The 23,839-nt window shown below is 33.9% G+C and overlaps 1 protein-coding gene and 1 long non-coding RNA gene across 3 annotated transcripts in view; one reads left to right on the top strand and one right to left on the bottom strand.

Annotated features, from left to right (window-relative positions):
• Positions 1-3,323: 3,323 nt before the first annotated feature.
• Positions 3,324-23,839, bottom strand: part of sorcs1 (sortilin-related VPS10 domain containing receptor 1) — a 237,195-nt gene continuing 216,679 nt past the window's right edge. Inside the window, exons 13-27 of one of the 2 annotated variants that reach the window (XR_015939582.1) lie at positions 23,636-23,727; positions 22,612-22,719; positions 21,339-21,456; positions 19,828-19,961; positions 17,274-17,387; positions 15,678-15,849; positions 14,998-15,184; positions 14,452-14,585; positions 12,384-12,507; positions 11,006-11,118; positions 10,075-10,209; positions 6,678-6,777; positions 6,037-6,142; positions 5,111-5,267; positions 3,324-4,106 (exon numbers count right to left, since the gene is read on the bottom strand). Coding sequence is in view for 1 of the 2 variants with exons in the window: in XM_088635728.1 (XP_088491854.1) it covers positions 4,042-4,106; positions 5,111-5,271; positions 6,037-6,142; positions 6,678-6,777; positions 10,075-10,209; positions 11,006-11,118; positions 12,384-12,507; positions 14,452-14,585; positions 14,998-15,184; positions 15,678-15,849; positions 17,274-17,387; positions 19,828-19,961; positions 21,339-21,456; positions 22,612-22,719; positions 23,636-23,727 (1,863 nt within the window). In the remaining variant the exon portion in view is untranslated. Of the gene's footprint in view, positions 4,107-5,110; positions 5,272-6,036; positions 6,143-6,677; positions 6,778-10,074; positions 10,210-11,005; positions 11,119-12,383; positions 12,508-14,451; positions 14,586-14,997; positions 15,185-15,677; positions 15,850-17,273; positions 17,388-19,827; positions 19,962-21,338; positions 21,457-22,611; positions 22,720-23,635; positions 23,728-23,839 lie in introns of both variants that reach the window. The other variant, XM_088635728.1, reaches the window with a different exon arrangement.
• Positions 19,947-23,839, top strand: part of LOC148661669 (uncharacterized) — a 40,218-nt gene continuing 36,325 nt past the window's right edge. The window contains exons 1-2 of the long non-coding RNA XR_015939583.1: positions 19,947-20,027; positions 20,232-20,279. This is a non-coding gene — a long non-coding RNA (uncharacterized LOC148661669). The remainder of the gene's footprint in view (positions 20,028-20,231; positions 20,280-23,839) is intronic.

Here is a 23,839-nt window from a genome sequence, read left to right on the forward strand (position 1 = left end):
TAGACTACAAACCATTAATCCTAACAGCTTACACTCTACAAGAACACTGCTGGAAATTGTTCTTTGTCTAGGGACTTGTGTACAGTAGAACCACAACAGAATTTTGCATTATCCTTGTTTTTTATGGACTCTAAATTGTTTAAATATAAAGTATTAATTAATTGACTTAAAATAGATCACTAGATGGATAAGTAATGACACAATACTTGAATATCAATATATTTTAGGGAAATCAGTGAATGTATGGTAATGATATTAGCAAAAACATAGCTTTTCCAGGGTGAAACATTTAAGATACATAAAACATACAGTATACACCAGGGAGCAGAAATATTTGTAATATGTTTTAACTGGCCTGTAAAACAATCAAGTGAAGAATACGCAGACATATTTTGTTTGTAAAACTCCCCCCCAGTTTGGCATTATCACAAAACCACTTTAGCTATAATATCTTACTTTCTTTCAGATAAAGCTTACGCAATACAATAGAGTCTAAACTTGAAAAGTTAATTGTAAAGAGGAGTATAAATTAACCCTGTTCACCACCGTTTAATACCTTTCTCTTAGTTCTGGATTTTGATGGAAGACATGGTGTTAACTAATTTCTATCTGAAGCATGTATGCTTTTTTCTAACAGGATGACATTAATATTGCATGTTCCAGGATTACATTGCCTTTCATACCAATCCCTTTATTTTAAAAAGCATTCAAAAAGCAGTTTACAGCATACATCATGAAAGATTATTGTAGTTAGTAATTAATAATGCAATTCTTTATAAAATTAGATACCTGTAGTTAACATATCATTGAAAACAGCACTTGCAAAATAATTTAATGAAAAAGTAACTCCTGTTATCAAAATGACAACTTTAATGGTTCTGCTTGAAAACTTTAAACTTTAACAATAAATAAAATGGGGAAAGGAGACTTATTGCATTAAAACAATCTTTAGTGTTGCTCACAGTCTAAAAGCTTTGCCCAATTTTTTATTTCACTAAATTAATTAATTTTAATTAATTATTTTCCCTCTTAAATGAATTGTACTGAACTTTGAATCTCAGATTATCCTTCTTTTAATATTGTAATTTGTAATTGTCGATTGTTCATGATTAGACCAGGGGTTGGCAACCTTTCAGAATACAGTAAGTGTGTCAAGAGTTAGCTCATGTACTTGTTTTTATGGATTTGCTTGCCATTGATACATTTTTAACGACAATAATAGCTCTACTTACGAACTGATTAATACAATATTTAATATTAAAATACAGTAATATCTAAAATTAATAAGTTAATATGCTCATCTTACCATTTAGTGAGATCCTTACACATGCTTTCTCTTGCTGAGTTCAGTTGTTAACCTGCTACAGGAGGGACAGAGACTAGACTTAATGTGTGAAAATATGCGTTCACAGAGATATGGTGATCCAAATGCTGAAAAAGTTATCAAAATGCAATCTTTTAAATGTCAGTGGTTTGAAATCTCTGTTTCACTTGGAAAGTTATTGGCATCTGAAACATTGTGCCTCAAAATACAGTAAATAGGTGTTTAAATGTTAAAGTGAAAGTTGAAAACAAAATCATAAATCCCTCTGAACACAATGCAAGAAGTTTGGCATCTCTCTAAAAAAAACAAAATCAAGCAAATATCTAACTTTGAGCTAAATTTAGTGTGGTGCATTTCAAAATCCCCAACATCCATCCACTGATACACTGAAAAATTTATGTCGCTGGTATCAAAGCTGTCTGGTTTAATCAGAGAATAAAACATCGGGCCAAAACATTAGAAATACTGTACTGAAATCGGAAAAAAATGTTAATACCAGTTCTCATATGGACACTCCAAGTGAACAACACAGATTGTACAGTGTTTTGAAAGTTCTTTAAGATGTTGGAAATAGCAGAAAGTTGAGATGTCAATGTCCTCAGCACAAATGCCAAGTTTTGCAAGAAATATCTTCCACATTTCGAAATGACCCATAGCAGTTTGATCTGCACCCTGCAGATGGAGGTTGAGTTAATTCATATGCGTGGTGATGTCAGTTCAAAACATTAGTTTTGCAACTCATTTTTCATCATTCAGTTCAGGCTAGTTTTGACCTTTTTCTGACAAAAAGATCTTGAATGCATCAAGACAGCATGCCAAAACCTTCCCACTGCTTTAAAATGTTTGACTTTACACTTAAGTCTGAAAAATGTTATCAGTGATACGGATTTCTAGCTTTCCTGTGAAAACTGTAGGCAAGCCCCGCAAAAAAAAATGCTGTAAATAAACCAAGTGAATTGTTTTTTTCAGTGTAAAAGACCTTTCATTATGTAGTATTTTGTATAGAAGTATGGAGCAGTCAGGGACAGTTTTTAACATTTAATTTTTTGTGTCTTATATGTTGCACGTCGCTTTTATTGCATTTCCTGTTAAAAATCCCTGCGTGCTGTAGGTTGCCAACCCCTGGATTAGACTCTCAGTTTCAGCTCCCATTCTAGCAGTGAACACTAGAACATGTTCTTCTGAACTGCACTCTGTCTGGCAAACCAGTTCTGCTCACCTTACAACCCCACAGCATGAACAGTAGGTCAAAGGTGTCAAATAGGAAAGTTAATGCAGCTCTCACTAAATTTCAGCTGTTTCTTAACGACCAGAGGAGATTCTCTCTGACTTGAGTTGCTCACGAGACCCCCCGCCCCAAAGAATAAAGAGCTAGGAGGTCTCACCTATTCATGTTGGAAGAAAATTGGGGGAATGTTTAAATCACAAATATCTGTAAAAACGATAAAACCTTGCATTAAAAAATGGGTGGAAACACATGTACTATGTTCTACTTTTAGGTCAATATAATTAATAAAAATAATTGCTTACACTTATATAGTGCTTTTCTGGACACTCCACTCAAAGCTCTTTACAGGTAATGGGGACTCCCCTCCACCACCACCAATGTGCAGCATCCACCTGGATGATGCTACAGCAGCCATAGTGCGCCAGAACGCTCACTACACACCAGGTATCAGTGGGAAGAACAGAGTGATGAAGCCAATTCATAGATGGGGATTATTAGGAGGCCATGATTGGTAAGGGTCAATGGGAAATTTGGCCAGGACACCGGGGTTAAGAGCTATACATTTTCTTTTAAGGAAAAGTGGTTTGAAAATTTTAGAAAAAAAGACTTACTGTACCACTTTCTGTCATACTCGCTTACCATGAATCGTTACCCTGATGAATGTTTAGTGTGTATTATAGTCTAATGTGACTGGCACCATGTTGGGAAGCAATTATCAACACAGACCCATTGTAAATCAACAAAGAGAGATTGTAAAAATGTAAAATGAACAATGAGTTTAAATAAGTAAAAACAAATCAAGGGTTAAACTTTTCCCCACTGTCAACAATTTAAAATGAAAAATATAAACTTTCACTGTACTGTATATAGCTATAACAAAATGCATTTGAAATTTGATTTTTTTAAAAAAGAAACTAACTTAATAATCTGTATCATGACTTGTGCAATATTACATTCCTTAAGGAGGAAAAATCAGATTCATTTTTTGATTGGAAATAGGGTTGATGACTGAACATTTCTCTTCTTCAGCTTTACAGTAGTTTTTTTTTAATTTAGCTGAGAATATTAAAATTCATACATTTCTCACAAACATTTATGATTTACAAAAAATATAATGGCTAAAATTTTTAACCATTTTCTCTCCTTTTTTTGAAATATATTCTCATGAATAAATAGCATATCACTCTTGTTAGCATTAAAATAGAGCAAATAAACATAAAAGCCACTTTAGCAAACCAAAAGGTTTTTTCTCATACATGCAGGCTTTTCATAAGAAGTACCATACCTTATATAAATAAATGTCATCAAAAAATGGGCTATTTCATTGAGACATACAAAAAAACCTGTACACAGTATCTTCAGATATCCATGGAGCACTGTCTTTTGTCAAAATGTCCACATGCACAGGTATAAAGCTTAAAACCTTTTTGTGTCTGAATGGTTTGCGAGGTCCATAACACTACTGTTTATAGATTGTGTGTCCCAGAGTTCAAACATTTACATATGTGGGGATTTCCTTTGAGATTTTGATGTTGGCATGTGGTGAAATGCATCCTGGGAGGAAAAAAAAACAAAGAAAAAAACACTGTTTAAATTCATTTAGAATCAGCCATATTTCTTCCCTTGTACATTCACTAATTTAAAATATCCAACTGCAACACATCTCACTGTACAACTACACGTTGTCAAACTGCCCTCTACATGCTACAAAGTACAGTTGCACAAACAGGAAGCCTTCATGTTAGGTGGAGAATTGATATGTTAAAGTAAATTTCCACTTAGATTTACTTTCATTGCACTTTGGCAATTAAAGATAACTTTTAGGATGTTTGATAGTTTAAGAACAGTTACGCTATTATTGATGCAAAATGTTTCCTTATTTAAAACTTAAGGTGTTATATACTGTACACCAACACAGCAGTTTATACCAGTTAGCAGCAGTTCAGATTGACTCATCACTGTCCTCTTCCAGACAATATAGAGAACCAATTAAAAATGTTTATAGGGTTACACAATAAGGTTTTTAGACCACACTTAGACTTACAGGGTTCATCAATACCCATGAAAAAGGTGAATGAAGAGTAACTAGAATACTTCTGGGTCTAAATTTAATATTGTACACAGGCTAAAATAGTTATTCAATTTCAATATTGAAGTTATTCAATATTGCGCAGAAAAGGAATAGGATAGAAAATCCAAACTTTCCAAATTTCAAACTGTATTGATAAAGTCGTCCATTGAATTACAGATCGGTATGACTGTATTTAGGATTGAGTACAAGAGGCACGGTTTTATACAAAGAGTAGTGCGTGTCTTGGACAAACTGTCAATTCACATTGTTGAGGCCAATTCTGTGGAAAGCAATAAAAGAAGGAATACAAGAAATGGGGGGAAAAGATCTTTGGAACAATAAATATTATCAATAACTCAAAGAAGCATGGGCCAAATGGCTCTTGTTTGTGCCAGTTTTGTGGCACCGAGAAATGATTCAGGAACACCTAACTGATTTTTCAACCCATGCAGTTTGGACTGCCAGTATGTAAGAATATTGCTATTACCTATAGCCCGTGTATCCAGCTCCTTGTCCAGTAGCTCCAAAGAAGTCACTAATTCCCTTTGTGTATCATTAGGAGTGCTTTCAATGGGACTCACTGGACTTATCATTTCTTGCTCTTTTTCGTTCTGCATCTGCGCATAGACATTGATGCCTGGGATCTTCCTTGAGGAAAGATAAAGATAAGTCATGGATAAAGAGCATTGCCAAACAAGTATTTACTTGTTCCCCTTTCTTTATGACTGGAAACATGCTGAGGATTTGCCATTCTAAATTAATAAAATATAATTCTACACAGATACGTCAATTTCTCACTTGACAGCATATTGATAACTTTTTGCCACTGAATGATGTATTTATTTTAATGTGGTTTGAAAATGCCAGTTGAGTGTTTAGTTTGGATTTGAATTTGAATTTGGAAACACAAAATTGTGCATTTTGGCACAATTTAGAGTATAAGCCTGTATTCAAAACAGGAGTCATTCTAATCTGATATGTCAATAAGCATTCATTATATAACTAAAGATATGAAAAGCTGATTTAACAACACAACTAGCAACTGAGTCCTGTGATTATATTATAACAAATGAATGTACTGTATACACTTGTGAGGATTTTTATGCACATGGGATTAATAAAAAATAAGGTAAAATAATAAATTGCAAGTTTGTTTCTAAGCAATTGATAATCATCCATTATAATCCTTTCTCTTGTAAAGAGCTAAATCAAAGTTTATTTTTTTATCAAAATGAACTTGTTTAATCTTTTTTACGTAGTTTATAGAAGGGGACATAATCTAGTCTTTGTTGAGACTAGAGACATCCATTTAGTACAAACATGCAGATATTAAGAAAATTAGTTGTTTCCGCCAGTAAGACACAATACATAAATCAATCCCTACTAAAAATATATATATCAAGAACACTGTACCTTTTGAATTTATAGATGACAAACACAGCTAACCCCACAAATACGACTGATAACAACATGAGCATTGCAGAGCCACTGTGACTTTCACTGGTATCCACAAGAGGAGCTTAGAAGGAAAACACAGAGCAAATGGGATTCACGTAAATTTGTTTTGAAACAAAATTAGATACTGCATATATTGAAGCTTTACAAAAAATAGCTCAACAGAACATTTATAGCTACACCTGACAGATAATAAGTAGAAATTAAAATAGACATTTGTACTGTAAAAAACAAATTCCATGTTTTCCATAAATTCTGTTGTATTACATAACACTGTCCTATTCTGGTACGTTCAGGTTGCTACTCAGCCATTTTCTGAAGCACAATGATCCCAGGTTTTCTATAGGGTTTCAATATACTGTATATCAATATACATATACTTAAAGAAATAGTTGAAATTATAAACCTTTTTTTCCAATATGTCAGCTACATGTAGTAGCTTGAAGTAGCCTTTGTATGGGTATATTATTGTTTGTGTTACATTTTCATGATAATTATTAAAATGATTATCAAAGTCAGAAGGAAAATGGCTTTTCTGAGACAACATCTAGTCTTTCTTTTGAGTACACAGCCAAGACGCATACTTAAATAGAACTTACCTGCTGATAAATGAGCTGCATAGACTGTGACTTGAACACCTGGCCGAAGAGTGAACTGTATTAAGTTTTGGTTGAGTGCAGAAAGCAACATTTCAGAAAGCTGGGGAATGATAAAGAGGTTTTCATAGTGTTACCATTGCAGAAGTAAAATCCTGGTGAACTTATGGCTTTTGCAAAATATCAACACCACTAGGTTAAAAAGATAATACCACATACTGTACAATTCTGAAAGATAAACAACGAATAATGGGGAGCATATTTATGGGGAACTATATTCTTATCTACTGTAACACACCCTTAAAACTGCCTTCTCCATTGTTTCTCTGCTATCTGGGAGTTGGTATTATAGGTGGCTTTGCTATACTAAACAAAGGTAAATTACTTTTCAACAGTGGACTAGTTTCCATGCATAATGGTGACCGTGAACCTTCGGTGGGGGGTGGGCTTATTCTGGCTGGAAGAATAAACCTAATGAAGAATATGGTTATATTCACTTTGACATGAGACTGAAAGGCAAAACCCCAAAAGCCGTAGCCATTATTGTAATGCAAATAAAAGTTTCACCATTGTTATTTCCTTATGAAACAGTTAGATACACTACAATGATGTTTTTCCAAATGAACCATAAGCTATGCCGTGGTATTGGGTGCAAAAGCCCTTGGGGGGTTTGTTTAGAGTTTCAGTATCTTACAAGCATGACATCCACCACCATCTATGATGGTCTTTGAAGCATATGTTAAATTATATGGTATACATATTTGAAAATGTAGACATTTTAAATTTTCATCTGTTTGCCAGAGAAATAGTCATTTTTAGGTTTGTTCGAAACATCAAGCATTTTCTTTGTGAGCAAAAGGTGAATTTGTTTTTAGCTCTGACCAACAGCCCATACATATTTCTTTCCTTAACATTATAATGTGATAAAAAAGGTGTTTTCTAAGGGAACAGGAACTACCGCCACCTAAACCAATCAGTTTTAAAGTTTGGTTGTTAACAGTAATATGCTAATAATAATAAAAGTGATCTAGAGTGTACACACAATGTGCTAACACTGCATGAGGGGACAGTTCAATGTTATAAATCATGGCATAAACAAGTAAGTGTTCCAGCCTATTTTTATTATTATGAAGATCATAAATCCTTTAATTCACTGGCATTGCTATCCTCTTTTAATCCAACACCCAAAGCCAAGGAAGAAAGAACTATGATTTGCAGCTGTTTAAGGATATTCTACAAAACAAATGCCTTTCCAGAATTCATTTTCTTTCTCAGCTTTACTTCATTAATTTTATCTGCCCCATTTAGCAAATTAATTGTGATATGAGCAATATATTCAGTTCTCGATTTCTTTTTTTCTAGTAGTTAAAATTAGACTATTCTATGAATAATTACCTTTTTTGAAGTGTATCAGGGTCAGTAAATCTATTAAACTTTTTAATAAGCTGCCTACACATTACACTTTGGAGATGCCAATCTTGAATGATGATTTATTACATAGTTTGCCAGACAATCAAAACCTGTTTATGATTAGATCAACCGGATTTCTTAACTTGCAACACCTTACATAATTACAGGAATCCTTAGGACATTTTAAAAATGTTTTCTGATAGTACTGTACGTCAGAATCAGAACCTTACACATTCTTGTATTAGACATAATCTCTCATTTTCATTCCCTAGCACAGTTATATACATACACACTCATATACATGGCACTACGTTGTTTATAAGCAGAGGTGTTAATATTTAAAATGTGATTTTAATATGCAATGTACATAAGAATTTGCAAAAATTGGAATAATCTTAAACATACTCTGTAGGTTATTACACAGACACAAACACAGGTCCTTTCTTTGGTCTGCACTCTAAAAGCTATCATCCTCATATGTCACTTTAGGTTAATTATTGCATCTGATTGCTCTAAAATATTCATGTATCCAATGCATATATCATAAGTAATGTACATATAGTTACACAAGGGCACCACTGCCCATAAAAATGAACAAACAGTGACATCTAGTGGGGTAAAATAAACACTGGAGTAAAATAAACACTGACATGTTAAGACCTTACCGCATCTTCAGACTGGAGACTAAATAAGTTTCATATGTTGTAGTAACACCTTGAATTATTTTTAATACTATGTAAAAGTAGTTCATAAACAAAAAGTAACAACAGCTGTGTATAAGACAATGTATTTTAAAAAATTATATCATGCTAGTTAATACCAAACTTACAGTACATTAAATATGAAGAAATAAAGAACAATCCATACACAAGCAAGTTATTTGCTAATAAATATTACATAATTAAAATTTCACTGAAACAGAAAAACATTGGTTTGGTGTAGTGACAATGTTTGAGTGTTGAAAGCATTAAGATTTACAATTGATAAGAAACAATTACAAAAATCTAATCACTACTCACACTTTTACCAGTACCAAATCTTCTTGTTTTTATGTTTTATTGGAAATTAATATTTATTGTACAATTATATCTTTTAATAATTGAATACTGCTTTACATTTTCAAAATATGTTTGTACTGATACTTTGATGTCCAGAAAGTATCTGAAGCTGGTTTTCAATACCTATTAGAAAATCACTTTTTTCCACTGTGCTTTTAGAAAATGTACAGAACAGGTAAAGTACAAGTGTCATAAAAATGACACTTTTGAATTCAGAGTAACAGAAAACAATCAAAAGTCTGGGTAATCTCACAAACTATGTAGTCTACCCAGTCATTTTTTAATCAAATTTAAGGCTTCTCTGACAGAAGAACGACTAAATTCAGACATAGAGTGCAAAATAACCTCTTAGTTTTTGTGTTTTTGTTTAATCACATAAAAGTCTTACGACTTTCTTCTTTTTTAAATAAATCAAAACTTCCATCAACAACACTCACAGGTTCATGACTGTACTACTCCACAAATACAAAAACACACTAAAAATACCTAAACAAATGTATAAATAGATCTTTCAAAAGTCCCCAGCTTGCAGGTAAAAAATTAAGGTCAGGATGTTGTAAAATGAGAATGGTAGCAAAGATCCAACATTGTTTTATTGTTAAATGAGTATCAATAAATGCCAGGAAAATCGTCAATAGTCATTACCTATTATCATGGTCTCTGACATTTTTTCTCACAAAAAAAAGTTGTTAACCCCTTAATAATTTCAAACAACTTTTTCCCAGTGGCTCTGACTTCTAAATATAACACAATGATTCATATCACTGTAGGCACCCAGACATCTGTACTTAAGAGATGTAAAGAAACAGTAAAAAAGCATGTAAATAAGACTGATAGTCTGCGAGGCTGAAATCAAGATCATTCTTTGAGCTTGATGCTGTTGTCAAGCTGAGAGGGGAACGTAACATTCTGTAACGAGACAATATTTTTACCTGATCTAAATGTGCTGCATTTCTTTCTGGTTTCCCCTCTGTTAACTCTTTGTCAGGTAAAAGAAAGAATTCTGCAGCTGTTGGTAAGCCAGGGAGAACTGTAACCAGGAGTTGTTCTTCACCAATATCTGTGGCCTAACGTAACATAAATATACATACATGTATACATATTGCAATCAGAATTGTTCAATTACAATAAAAAACATTTTCACTTTAGAATGTATTAACCCTTCTTTGTCGCTAAAAACATTAGAGAAAACTCTGATTATGTGATAATAAAACACAAAGTGAAGGAGAATAGGTCAGTAAAAGAAATCATATAAAACACTTAATCTTGTTCAAATGTGAATTTTAATATAATCTTCTGTATCTGAACGTTTTGTTTCACTTAATTTGCATGCTATAGATACAATAATTATGCATGTTATTTTTCCTGTCTTTTCTTGTCTTCTATATTATCATCATTTCCATGAAGAATAAAAAACGTGGATTTAATATTACATCACAGTCATTTCTTATTTGGGGTTTTATAGTTTTTTACAGAATGTGTACTAAAGCATTGGGATGCACTGTTTGTGGAAAGAAAAAAAACAATGCTAAGATTACTGTATTCAAACTTGTACAGCAACAGAGGAAGAATATTATTTATAATGTTAAATTGTCATGAACTTCTTTTTATCTGTGTAAAATTACCCTGGTTTTAAGTGTCCTCAGTCTGCATGAATAGGGTTTTTGACAGTTTACAGCAGGTATTTCACATTTGATCCACCAAAGCTTCTCAGGTCATGTAGTAAGTATCTAAAACTATTTTCACCACCACTGTTACAGAACACTTTTCTGGAAAGACACTTTATTTGATGATAATTCGGTAATAGCTTCAACTACAAATGCCTACAAATGGTGATGAAAGGAAACATCTGGTGCAACTCACTTGCACCAAAGAATTCTTGATGACTCTACTGATGTCTTGTCTCCATTCGGCAACATCAGGGTTATAGTCATCCAAATTGGAGGAAAATGCTAAAAGCTGTGATCTGAAATATTCTTAAAAGAGAAGATCAATTATAAATACATATATATGGTAGTCAAGTATGATTATGGGTACTTTTCACTAAAATCTATTTTAAAATAAAATTAGTCAATTTATTTGAGCTATTCTGCATTCATGTTTTTGCAATAATATCTGAGGGTTATTTTCAATGAAGATCAAACACTGCACTATATTTTTCAAGGTTCGTTGGACAGCAAAATAAAGGCTCTTAATATATTTTTTAGCTTTGATGAGACTTTGAATGAAAATAATGGCAACAAATAGAAACCCAATTATAATAATAAAACTTCATAACAGTATCCACACAACAACTCAGCCAACTTTTAATATATCTGTTCATAACTAATTGTCTTAAAATTGGATTTAAACAGCGAATAAGGGGTGTAAAACAGAGGTTCTACAGTATAACAGTAATTACTACTGCACCCCACCTATATTGCTCTTTTATACTGTATGGTATATTTCAGTTTATATACATGAAGTTTTTATATAAACTTCAGTATGTCCAAAATTCAGCAGCCAGAATCCTTATCATATCGCATGCAAGTAATCACATTACTCCTGTCTTGGAGTCTTGCTTCCTATCAGGTTTTGTGTCGACTTCAAAATGCTCATACTTACCTTTAAGGTTCTACATGGATTGTCACCTCAGTAGCTATATGACTTATTATCTTCCTACTCCCCACCACACAATCTTTGTTCATCTGATTTTGTCTCCTGTTTGTCCCTCAAGCTTGCTTACACTCACTGAGTGGCAGGGCCTTCTCTTGCTATGCCCCAGAGCTCTGAAATTCTACCTACCCCCAAGCATATCAGAGAGTCACCCACCCTTAGCGCATTCAAATCCAGCTGCAAATACTTCTTCAGAAAGTCTTTTATGTAATTTGGCATTTGTGCCTACTACTTTTCAAATCCCTTTTCTATGTACTATTTTTTTATTCCCTATCTTTGTTAGTTTTCATTTGTTTTGTTTGTGGTTTTTACTTTTCCTGTAAAGAGTTTTGAGAAGATACTGTTAAGGGAGCTATTAGTAGTAGCATCAGTGGTAGCAATAGTAGTAGTAGAACCTAGGTTCTGATTATGCTATTTTTTTAGAAAAATTTAAAAGATTATGACATTTCTTTAAAGCAGTGACATTGTGAGTTTGTATGCAACTTTTAAAGTTTAACACCCAACAAATGAGTCAGGTCCTACAGAATTCCATGAGTAGACTGGATAGCTAAATACTCCTTCTTTTTGAAAAGTTAAAGTCTCTCACCATGAACAGCAATTGTTTTCCTGTCTTGCAGTAAGGAATTCCCAGCAGACACTTGCACTGTGACAGTGTTTATTCCTTCCTTGCTGAATGTAAAGGCAACACTTCCCTCTAGAGTGATCACTGGCTGAAATTTAAAGAAAAAAAGATAAGGAGCTGGTGTATCCCTTGGGGTCTTCTTATCAGCCTGACTACTGGGAGGACATTGGGTTATTTACACTATGTAAACAATAGAAGCCTACAATATTTTTTCTTGAATAGTTTTAAGTTGCCTTTGAAAGAAAGGTAACATGGTCACACGAGTGAAAAATATTGTTTTTTGTGATGCTTTGCAATATAATAATAAACAAGAGACATGTAAAAAGGATTTAATAAAGTAATTAAAAAAATATTAAACGCCACAGTATAAAATGAATTTTAAGACAGGATTCAAAAGTGCTGACTGACATGTAAGAACTGGTATGAGTTGGGAGATCATTTCACAGCCTTAGGCAACAGCACAGAAAGCACATTCTTCTAGTGTTCAGAGCCATGATTTTGGAACTGAAAGAAGGCCAGAATCTAAAGAGCACAAGTGATGTGTAGGTGTAAGGGGACTTAATGGCTCATTGATGTAGTCAGGAGCTGAACTATTCAAGCCCTTAAAACTGAGCGGTAGTATTTTGTTTTTTTTCTAATGCTCTGGTGCAAAAAAGCTTTAAAAAAGTCATCAATTATCATAAAGTTTAGCTTTAGTTAAGATCTACAGTATGTACAGTAGTTAGACATTATCTTAACTAATGATACGTTAGATATCTGAGCTAAGAAGATGTTTTGAAGTGGCAGTACACATTGCTTACTAATAAGCAGTTCTGGAAAATGCCAAAAGCGTGTTAGCTTTTCTGCATCAGATTGAAAGGAATGTAAATGGAAGTGAGGAAAGTTGCAAAGAAGAAACAGAAACTTTCACAACATTGTAAACATGTAAATTAATTTTATTTTTCCACTTTAGATGTGTCTTAAAGTCTCAAGATTTGTTCAAGGCAGTAAATCACTACTCTTCTGCTACTACAGTGGAGTTCACTGATCCTCCACTGATGGAAAATATACACTGTACTGAAGAAGGGTATTGTCGACTTGATAAACCCCCTGAAATTGTTTCTCTCTATATACTGTACCCATATAATATCGGTGAGAATAAAAATCTGGCCCAGATTTTTTATTAAAGCTAGAGGTCTTAAAATTTGCAAAATATATAAATCAATAATAATGACTTCTTTAGCATGACTATAACACAGATTAAACCAACACTACCCACCCACATACAGTATCAACAGCAAATTACAAACCAAGTACTGGATTTGGATGGTTAACTTAGGAAAGCTGAGGCAAGCAAACAGCTGCCACTTAGTAACATCTCTGTGACTGTGACATGGGATGTTGTTTCCATTAAACCCAGGACTCATCCAGAATAACAAACACAAAAAAAGCAAAAAGTATGAGCACTGTATTCTACATTATATAATGAAAATTAATCCTAATTTAAGAAGTTAGATTTTTTAAAAGAAGAGCAAAAATCACTTAAGACTTATTTATATCTTTAATTATTTGATAGTGTAACTTCTAATTCATAATTTAATCATAGGTTATAATTTATATTTAATTGTAGGAGAAGGTAATATCATTTTTAATATATAAATTTATATTATACATAAAGTTATTATATATAATGTCTGATGAAAATGTGCTTTTATATCATAATAATAAGTTATTACAATGAATGTACTTTATTTATGTATTGAGAATCTATACAATTTATCAATCAGGTGTGTATATAATGTCTGAAAACAGATATTTTTCAATTTATAGATCTCTTAAGAGTGGCTGAAGTTTGATATAGATGTAATATCAGTTCAAAAAAAGAAAATAATCACAGGTTTTCTAAAAGAAAATTCATATTCTGACACTCTTTAAAATTACAGATGCTTCTTAAAAAATTAAAACCTATTTGAACAATGGTATCAGAGCCAATGTACCTAGATACCTTTACTGAGTAAGCTCTGAAAACACTGAAAACATCTCATTGACCAACCTCAGTGTTATTTCCAAACCACCAGATGTAGGTGACTGTTCCCACTTGACTTGGCCAAAGGACTGCTGTAAGATTGACTTCTTTGTTCTTCACAGCCACAAAGGGAGCAGAAAGGTGAATGTGCTCTAGCTGACCTACTCAAGGACAGAAAAACATCCAGCATGACAGACTGGAGTCCTCATTCTTTCATTTACAGTATTTGACAAAAATTAAATAGATTGATTCAATTCTCTGCATGCATATTTTGCTTCAGTTTTTTTTGCCCCTCTTCCTCCTTCCTATAACCTAAATTTTATCCCTGAACAGCTCACACTCCATGGAGTTTTATACAAATGTCTCTCTCATTGGGAATCATGTCATCTGTGTGTTATTTTTCATCTCTAACACACTGAGCAAACCGGACCTCATTTTCTTTTTCTGGCAAATCAGATTGACAGATTGGAGAGCTCAACATCCCTGATCAATAAGTCATTACCATTATATCTGTCAACCTCAAATACATCAGGGGGTGGTCTGTTCACTCACTTAACAGCAGGAGTAACTTACATGTTACGTGTAGGTAGAGGACGGCACTGTCCGATCCAAGGCTGTTCTCTGCAGTAGCAGACACCTTATAAATCCCCACATTTTTGTACACATGCTTGATCCCATCTTCTATGGAACTCACATTGGAGTATGATATGGCATTACCATCACCAAAATCTACCATGATGCTTGTTTTAGACCCATCACCCTAAAACATAATGTTTAATACAAAAGGCACAGTCAAAAAGCACAGTAACAATCCAAGAGAGATAAATTATAGAAAGTACACCAAGTAAAAAAAATTCCTCATATCACATCATGAAAATTCTAAATAGAATTGAACTACAACGAACTTTACACATTAGTAGGACACAAGCATTGAGCAAATTAATGCATCTTTACAATGTCACTGAGGTTTGAAAATGAGACCACAGAGATAAATACAGGCTTTTCAATGACATTTCAGTAAATTATCATAAGAAAGGATAACATTTGTGTCAGTAAGTGGGCACCTGTGACTACATTGGCTCCAGGAAATGGCTGTTTGATTACAGAAGTGCCTGAGTATCTAAGAAGATAGAGAAACTTCAGTTTTGGTGAAATTACAGAGTACTCTGACACAAGAATAGCCCTGTCAGTGTTATTCTAGGATGGAATAAACAAAATCTTTAATCACGTCTATTTCCCTTCAGGGTACTTACTTCTTCCAGAAAGATGAGGAAAGTGACGTTGTTACTCAGAGTGGCTGTCAGCTTTCCTTCACTGGTGACGAGATGGAGGCCCCTAGGAGGCCGATTAGGACACTGCTGCCTCCTGGCTGTGTACAGCTCCTTTACCCCAGCAGTGCAGTTATTGGACACCACCTTCCGGTACCTGACAGACACAAACCGGCAGAATATTGGAAGAAGAAATACTATTTTGACAATTGTGAAAGAATCTTTTTTAAAGGGAGACTGCAGAGCCACCTAGGGTTAGTTCTTTTTACTCTTATCACCAGGGCTTATTCCACCACAAATTCAGAGTCAAATAATATCAGCCCTTTTCAAGAACATGAAGTGCACTTTATGAAACTGAACGTTTTTAGTTTAACAGTGTTAAACTTCCCCCCTTGGCATGAGGTAACAGATTAGTCGGAATAACAAATGCAGGGATCATGATAGACTCAAGTATGAGAAATCAGACTTCAGTTTTTTTAATGTTCTCTTTTTCTGAATGCCAGGGATTGAAATGATGCTCATGCACATGGCCTGTTCATGATACCAGGCACTTCTGGCAATCATTATGGCTTTCATTTGCACAGATCTGTCTGGAGCATACAGTACCTTGCCATAGGGTGCCCCATGAGAGAAGCGATGCTGATGTGTCAGGTACCATTGCATTTTTGCCTGTATGACTCAGCGCACCTGTGTACAATTTGGCACGTAGACCCGGTTGGTTATGACAAGACCCTACAGACTGGCAGTTTTACTGATGCATTGCTAGTGTGAATGACAATGAATAGTACCAAATGTCATTCAGTTGTAGAAGTTTCTGTATGAACTTTATACTGTCAGTCTTCATAGTGGCAGAAATAAAATGTTAAAAGTTGTTAGCAAAAGAGAAAAAAATGCTGTAATACCAGTGCTTTTTTACACTGAAAACATGCAGTATGTTATAATGATATAATGATAAGTTCAAAGGCAGTTCATTTATTACATATATTTATATTTCCATTTCAGAGCACCCAAGATGCCAGTTTTACTGAATTCTGTATTGAATACATATGATGGAATCACTTTGGTATATAAGTCAACGGGATACACCTGAAAATGCAAATACATTTATTACAGTGTAATAACATAGTTATTACCTTTTAATAATGTGGTAGTTATACTTTTCAGTGATATAATTGCAAATAATAATCCTATGACTGAACCAGCAATCACACTATAAATTATCTTTTTTCTACAGTTTACATTTGTAAATCCCATATTGTACAGTAAGTAATTACATAATGCAGTTACAATATCAGCCATATGACTTTAAATGTAATTATATGTATTTCAAAATGTAAATGTCACATAATTGCAAGGTGATTAAAATGTTACTACACTGTAATTAATGTAGCTGTATTTTGAAGTATATGACAAATCTATACTTGGTCTCATGTCTATTTCAGGTTGCCTATTCAAATATTGTGCATAAAGATTCAACACTGAACTCTTCTCAGTTTCTTTTAAAGATGATCATTTTAGGAGAAAAAACATTCACTGACAATGACAAAAAAATCTCATGACTTTTACATACTGTACGCTTACCCAGTGCTGTTGAGGAAACTCTTTCCTGAGTTGCAGATTCTGGACACAGAAGATGGAGTAAACCAGAAGGCAGGTGTGCACTTTCCATTTCCTCTTCGCTCATATCCATAATCACTACAGTGTGCATACAAGAACATACTTATCTATTAAACTGGCTTTAAAATTAAACACAGAATCAAAGGCAATTAAAATGCCATACAAACTGTAAATATCCTGACATACAGTACAATATACTAAGACTGTGATTTTCAATGTGGCTGTGTGATCTTTTCAGGTTTAATGATCAGTGTATATCTTTTCTTCATACAGTTTATCTAATATGGATAACAATTTGAGTTTACACTGCAGTTTTATTTATACTACTACAATTAAAAAAAATAAAGAAAACATGAATATATGTAAAGTCATTTCAAAAGGCTTAAAAAAGCTACAGTGAAGACACTTTTTAAAGAGCAGAACACCTTTTATTTTTATATTCTGTAGTCCACACAAACTCAGTATCTGAGATTTTCACCTGTCTATTTGGCTCTTATTCTTATAATGAACGAGGAAATGTCACAATACCACCAAACAAAAGAAGTATCTTTCTACTATTTTTTTATTACAAAAGATACTTTCCTAAGGCAAGTGTATAACTACAGTACAGGGATCAACAAATGTTAGGCTATATACAGTAGCTAAAAGCCTAACATTTAAATAAAGGGATGTTATATTAAAATGTACACCATTAGTAAGATCTCATTTAGATATTTTGTACAATTTTGGTCTTCACAGTGCAAAAAAAGATATTGCTGCTTTGGAATCAGACCACGGAAGAGCATTCCAGTTTTAAAAGAATATGCTATACTGAAAGGCTAAAAGCTTCTAACTTGAATTGTGCAACATAGAAGACTAAAAGTTAATTTTTTCAAGTATTCAACCATCTCAAAGATATTGGAAAAAGTCACCTTTTCTTCATAATCAATAGTAAAACATGAAAAAGAGGAGAAATGGAAACTATGTGAAAATGCTTTTGAAAATGGAAACCAGCAGGCATGTTTTTACACAAAAGGTTATGGGAGTCTGGAACAAGCTTACCCAGCCATGGTGTTGAACCTGTTACCTTGCCTTCTTTTATTTGCACTAATTCATACGTTCTACTGAGCACATGTCACAGCAACATACATGTCACTTCAAATTATGTATGGTGAGGTGTTCATATTGAATTATGTAGGTTACCCCTTGGGTTTTGCTGGCAGGTTAATGACAATTTGGGAATTGTTGCAGGTCTCCTAAGTGTTCTTTGCCTCATTGTTCCATCCAGACCCTATTTATTAATATCAATTCTACTGCCAGTATTTTATAATACAATCCATGGGCTTTTTGCATATAAACAAGCAAAATTGAAGTGATGTCAAACTTTTAAAATTTATGTATGTGTACATTACAGAATAAATCCACTTAGAAATGCATACTTTACTATCGTTGTCATAAATTTACCTGAAGCATTTTTTTTATTAAACTATCAAAATGCATGCCATGTTGAGCTTTTAATAGACTGCACACTTTTCAATGGGTTACAGAACAGAGCATGACTAAGATTGATGAGAGTTTGATAGCAACAGAGCTCTGTGTGGTTTTTCAAATCATTTTTCAGTCTACTGTAAGGTGTATGTCAAATGCACCTCTCTGTGTAAAAGTGAACTGAAGGAGTACAAAAAAAAGAAAAAAAAAACAACTTAGGAAAACACAGCTCTTTTCCAGAGTGTAAAGGAAGGTGCCACAAAATGTTTAATTCTTATAAACCTCCAGTCTTATCAGATGTGACCGAAGTTTACTACTACAGTGTGTCAATTTCTTCTTCCCCCTTATTCCACAGAAAGAAGCAGCAGTGGAAAAAACATACAGATTGAAAACTTTGGCAACTAATTAGAATGAGTACAAACACACTAATCTAATTAAAAAGGCAGCACAGTTGTGCTTTCCAACAATGATGGTAATGAATTACACCAATTAGTGGTACATGCATACAGATGCACAGCAGAGTTGTGATTGTTAATGAAAGCTATTACACAAGATGAGTAATTGCTTTCAGGAACCTCAGTTTGAATAGTGCACACCACATGGGTTGAAAAGATTCTAGGGTTTGAGAAGAAAAATAAAAACACAGTAAGACACAAAATCAAACAGAAAAAGGAAATTAGATCTACTGTATATTCTAATATATTGTATTGTAAGAGGACAACAAAGAAAAGAGCATATCTACTGATGCCCATTCAAGTACAGTACAAATTAGCCACTAAACATTCCTGATGTCTTCATCGTAATCTTTTAAAATGAAGATTTATTATTTAGTTAATTACAGTTTTAGGCATGGACATTTTTGTATCTGATTAATAGTTGTCACAGATGAAGAAAAGCAAACAAAGCCCGAACCCATTAAATTCCCAACTCTAAATCCCAAAGCTTTCTTTGTTATTGCAATATTGCATTAACTTGAGTGCCAACTCACTTCAGTTTATAAAGAAGTACCAGACTATCGTCTTGCTTTGTGGAATGACCCCCTTGCACTCACCATTCAAAATCAGACTCTGTACAAAGACAGGGTTCTGATGTCATTGTGACAGAATAATCTTTTCCCATGACACATCTGGCTGTTGGCTTGAGTTTCCTGTAGATTCTTTTCACACCCATAATGCATGGCTCACCCTGCAGGGAGACATTACGCTGATCAAAAGCATCTGTAATGGGGACCTTGGTTGACAAAGTAACAAGGTTAATATATTTTTCCCATTCAAATGTCATTAAAATGATTAAAATAATCAAAGGATTGATTCCAGTTGGTTTTAAATTGGGGTGGAACAATGAATCAGTGGTTAACATTGCTGTCTCGCAGTGCTTGGGTCCGGGGTTCAATTCTGGACCTGGGGTGCTATCTGAATGGAGTTTGTCCTGTATGTTCTCCCCATCTTTGTGTAGGTTTCCTCAGGATGTTCGGGGTTTCTTCCACAGTCCGAAGACACACTGGTAGGTTTACTGGCCCTGTTGTGAGTTCATGTGTGTTTGTGTCTGTGTGTGTGCCCTGTAACAGAGTGGCTTCCTGTCCAGGGCTTATCCTGCCTTGAGCCTCTTGCTTGCTGGGATAGGCTCTGGCTCCCCTACGACTCCATACTGCATAAAGCAGTTTGAAAAAGGATGGATGGATGGTTTTTAATTGTTTTGTTTTTAACTCAATTTAATTAAAATTGGTATGTGAAATTCAATATTGTAGCTATGTTCTCTTTTACTAAATGTATTTGGGTGATTTTGTCTTACACTACATGCTAGTGATTTCAGTTCCATCTGATACCTGCTATCCTGAAGCACCTGCCTATTCCTCTTAATGGTTAAGATTGAATACTGTTTACCACTGTTGTGGTGGAACTATGATCCTTGGGTAACAAATGCTTTTCGCTTAGGCATGAGCTCATTTATCTTCCTCACTCTCATACTTGGCAGTGTTTCTGTGAAATTTATTGTTGGCATTCTGAGTAATGCTAAATTAAAAAGGACTGAAAATTGGCACGCCAGAGGAAAACAGTAATTGTATGAGTGGATAACAAAAAATACAGTGGTTTAAATAAGTACAGTATGTCAAAACAAACAGTATTTTTATTTTTAATTTGCTAAATGCAAATTTCTGTTTGAATTGTAGTTTTTAGAGGTTCATCAATACAGTTTATTTTGATATATACCAAAGCAGTATAATTTGTATAATTTCCATGAGAAATGAAAAGTGCAGTAATGTACAACAAGAATTGTGTTGACAGAGAGGCACCTGTAAGACTTACTGCACTGGGCCACTTTCAGATCAGAGTTCAAAATCCTTGTTTTAAATGTTTCACTTTAAAGTAATTCCATCAGATGAAAATTTACTTATAATAGTATAATAAGATACATATAATAAATGTATGTCCTTTAATAAATTGTACAAATATATTGCAGATATTGTACTTTGTGGCATTGAGGAGTCATTGCAAATTATCATTACTTTAATATTTCAGTGCATAGGTAAACTTTGGGTATATAAAATGCTGAGATTCTTACCTGGTTGTGCAGATGCCATGTCTGATAATCAGATTCTGTACATCTCCGATTAAAGATTGACCTGAAGTCAATTTTGACTAGCTGCCATTCTGATCGATGGCTAAAATGACCAAATATACTAAAAACAAAAAAGAGAACCAGTAATAATATTAAAATTATAAGTCTACAGTTTTGAAAATCCTTCATATTTGTTGCAAAGGGTGGAGATTTATTCGGATCATTGAATTCATAGACTGTATACTTTCTCTGTCTGGTAAATAATACCAGTAAATGGCCTGGCCAAAGTTAGAAAATGACATGCTTATGGACCATTTCCATCAAACACTATTATTTTCTTAAAAAAACAATTATACAGTCACTAGCTTACCAGAAATTGATCTTCATTGATCCAAAATCAAAAGAATTTTGTTTTGATCTGAGTTACTGTACTTGGGAATAAGATCCTTTTTAAAGAGGGGAGGACGATAAGACAGGTTCAAAGAGTTCACAAAACTGTTATCCTTTGTGAACAAAATTTATTGCCAAATAAACAAAATTCTTCTTCATCTCCTTTTTGCTTTGTGTCACCGCACATAGCACCTCTTACTATATCAATAAAGATTATGTATTGCTAGGTGTCCCAGGTGGCTCAATCAGTAAAGATGTTCACTTTGAATGACGGTTGAACTCTGTGGCTCTGGTGTTACTGGTTTGTGCATCTATCATGACATTGCTCTTTAATGTCAACCTTGTTGCACCTACTGCAACATTCCCTGCACCTCCAGGCTTGTAGTGACATCAGTGATAGACTGATAGACTACCACTATGATAGACTTTGCACTACATCTCCAATAAGGCACTGTGGAGTTCAAAGTGCGTCAAAAGTGTTTCAATTAGTATGTTATACCCAAGGACTAAGCCTTAAACAATTGGCAATTCAAAATTGGGTGGGAACGTTATAAAAAACATAATCAATAATTCTATTGAGTTGCTGTAGTACTGAATATTGGTAAAAATCTATGGTGCTAAAATCTATCTATGCTAGAAAAGGCCTGTTTTTACAGATATTTTCCTTGCCATCAGAAGTACCTCTTGAGCCAAATTGATTTGCAGGATTTTGCATCTGCAAACCATGACTTCGGACAACACTCTGCTTCTACAAAAACCTCTTGAAAAGCCTACATCAATTCCAACTTAACCACAGCTACTGTCTCAATTTGATTTGATTATTTTTTATTTTAAAAAAAGATACAGTACTTCAGTTCAAAACTCTGCACTTCAGGTTTTCACTCACGTCATTATCAGAGTTTCATCTCCAGGTTCTCCTAGCACTCCATCCACAAAGAGGGGGGTGAAAGTGAAACTGTACTTATTCCACACCCTGCCTTCATCAAAACTCAGCCTGTGTGAAGTAGGAGGAAATCAGAGTCCACAAAAAAGAATTCCCACAGAGAAATATAAAATAACCTCCCTCTTCCTTAACTCATAACATATGATACAGTACCTATGCAGCAACAGGATGGAAAACTTGTTTTTAATAATTCACTAATCCTATTGATTATCAAAACAGAAAAGAATACTGTAAAGTGGATTAAAGAGTGAGAAACTCATTGTAGGTATTGACAAGTTTCCATAATCCCAAATCATTTTTAATAGTTATTCATCCACCATTTATCCACCCAAACTTCTAGCCAGGTTTGCACGAATATTTAATTTTATTTGGCAGGCTTCATGCAATATAATGGAATGCAATAACAGACTTTGGAATTCTTCAAAATATATTTGAATAATCATCACAAAATCCAACCCTTTATGATGAGCAAAACATGCTGAGCTATGAACAAATATTTTCACATCAATGCTGATCAACTACTGTCCATTTTTAAGCAATTTATGGAATGTCAAATGTGGAATGATCATCCTGTTTGTTTGTGCCTCTATTTGGGGTACTTTTAGTAAATGTATACTCAAAACTAAAAAATCTCACATCTCCCTGCTATGTAGGTGACCTATTTTTATTCAGCTTAAGGCAAACAGTAGTCATTATCACAGCTGATGACAAATGTAAATATTTTCTTAATTAGAAAAATTCTACAGTTTCACCTAATGCACCTTGTGCAGGTGTTTGAAATAATACTTCTTGTCTTAAGGGTATGCACACGTAGCTGAAACTGGTGTAATTAAACAACATCCTGCTGATAATAAGGTGATTTTTTTTCACTGTTTCATATAATTGGCTATCAGATTTACAGGAAAAGTGTCTGGAAGATATACTGAACAGGAGTTATTTTTAAATAATAATTTTTATTTGGCATTACCAAAGATGTCTGATAGGAAGAGGTGTGTGTCTAATTGCAACTAAAGCACCACCTTGGTCCAAGTAAAGAACACTATACTCTTCATCAAAGATCTGGAAAAGAAAAGATCACAGACTCTTTTTATGAACACATTCATAACAATCAGGAATACAGTCAATATTTGGGCTTACTATAACAAACTTTAGTGTCTTTGTTTGGACAAAG

This window comes from Lepisosteus platostomus, chromosome 6 (assembly GCF_059453375.1).
Source record: "Lepisosteus platostomus isolate fLepPlt1 chromosome 6, fLepPlt1.hap1, whole genome shotgun sequence".
Classification (NCBI taxonomy): Eukaryota; Metazoa; Chordata; class Actinopteri; order Semionotiformes; family Lepisosteidae; genus Lepisosteus; species Lepisosteus platostomus.